The sequence below is a fragment of the Sinocyclocheilus anshuiensis genome, unplaced genomic scaffold (assembly GCF_001515605.1).
Source record: "Sinocyclocheilus anshuiensis isolate Anshui unplaced genomic scaffold, SAMN03320099.WGS_v1.1 scaffold189, whole genome shotgun sequence".
NCBI lineage: Eukaryota > Metazoa > Chordata > Actinopteri > Cypriniformes > Cyprinidae > Sinocyclocheilus > Sinocyclocheilus anshuiensis.
In genome coordinates this window covers 647,111-648,798 of record NW_015540861.1, presented here as the reverse complement: position 1 = coordinate 648,798, position 1,688 = coordinate 647,111, and the positions used below count along the sequence as shown (strand labels likewise).

The 1,688-nt window shown below is 38.9% G+C and overlaps 1 protein-coding gene across 1 annotated transcript in view; it reads left to right on the top strand.

The window, feature by feature from the left end:
• The window catches only part of LOC107688014 (sorting nexin-25), a 67,345-nt gene that overhangs the window by 50,223 nt on the left and 15,434 nt on the right, over window positions 1-1,688 (top strand). The window contains exons 8-9 of the mRNA XM_016485557.1: window positions 663-938; window positions 1,030-1,194. Of these exons, the coding sequence (XP_016341043.1) occupies window positions 663-938; window positions 1,030-1,194 (441 nt within the window). The remainder of the gene's footprint in view (window positions 1-662; window positions 939-1,029; window positions 1,195-1,688) is intronic.

Genomic DNA, 1,688 nt, shown 5'->3' with positions numbered 1-1,688 from the left:
GAACAAACTGAGACAGACTAAATCCAGAAGAACTGTGGCAACGTCTCAAAGATGCTTCAAGAACCCTACCTGCAAAGCTACCTGAAAAACTATGCGCAAGTGCAACTAGGGCAAAAGCTGTTTTAAACACAAAGAGTGGTCACACCAAATGTTGACTTGATTTAGTAAATATAAGTTAATTGATAAATAAAATCTATTTATGACATTATTTTTGAAAACATCCTCACTTTACAGCATTTTTACAAAAGTGCCTAAAACTTTTCACAGTACTGTAGCTTTGCAGGTAGGTTTCTTCAAGCGTCTTGGAGACATTGCCAGTGTTCTTCTGGATTTAGTCTGTTTTTTCTGTTTCTTCAAAAGATAGAAATAACGCTTAAAACCATTTTTTTTGTTGGTAAAAATACTAACGGCCTAAGACTTTTGCACGGTACTGTATATAAACAAGTATTATATTGAAATTTATAGGAATTACGAAAAAACCTAAAACAGTATTTTTATGTACAATTTTTTGCTATCGATGCAAAGTGTATAGTTTTATTTTTTTGTTGTTTAATTAATCTCTTGTTAAATTAATTAATGACCTAACTGTGAGATTGAATTTTAAAGGAATGCCCTTAATGAGCAAGAAAAGATTGTGTCAGGATTGTTCTTCCTCTGTGCAGAATGAAGTGCCTCAGCTGGTGGGAGAGATCTACCAGAACTTCTTTGTGGAGAGCAGGGAGATCCCGGTGGAGAAGCCTCTTTATAAAGAGATCCAGCAGACGTTGGTGGGGAACAAGGGTACAGACGTGTTCCACAGGATCCAGGGAGATGTGTACGAGACCATGAAGGAGCGCTATTACCCATCCTTCCTGGTGAGCGACCTGTACGAGCGGCTCATTAAACGAGAGGAGCAAAGGAGCAGCTCACAGTCCAGCAGCGAGGAGAAAGACGACGCCGTGAGTTTTACACGACATGAGCCTGGCTTCTACATCCAATCACTCCGTCGCCATTTTCTGTGACTTTCCTCTTGTATTTATGTGCGTTTAGGGTCAGGTGATGGAAGGAGGGGATGTGGCCCTGGATGAGGGCAGCAAAGGCATCAACGAACAGGCCAGTTACGCCGCCACCAAACTACACCAGCTGTATGAGAGACTGGAGTACAAACGCCAAGCCTTGGGCTCTATCCAGAATGCACCGCGACCTGATAAAAAGGTACACCCAGAATTATAGCCCCATTAATGTGAAATATTATCCTTCTATTTGAAATAATAATAAATAAATAAAGACTGAAAACCAGGGGTTGTGCATCAGACTATAATGTTTCCCACACATAGACTTTACTTGGACAGGCCGCCCAAGTATATTTAGAGAAACATTTTTGCTTTTATTATTTTTATCCTCTTATATATATTTTTTTTTTATCCACCTGAAATAATTAAACCATCTGTGATCGATTAACTAGTGGAAAATCTCCCCTCGCCCTACACGTTTCGTACCTGCTCGTCCTGTGCAAATTAATAGCACTTTATTTTCCATAACTTTGAACTCATTTTTCATTTGCTAAATAAACGAGTAAAGCATGGTATAGAGAATATTTGTTTCAGTTTAGACTATTCTGTGTTAGCACATAAATATATATTATATTGGTATGTCTGTACTAATGGATGTGAAATACATCCCCCCCCCCCCCCCTTCTTCCAAAAAAA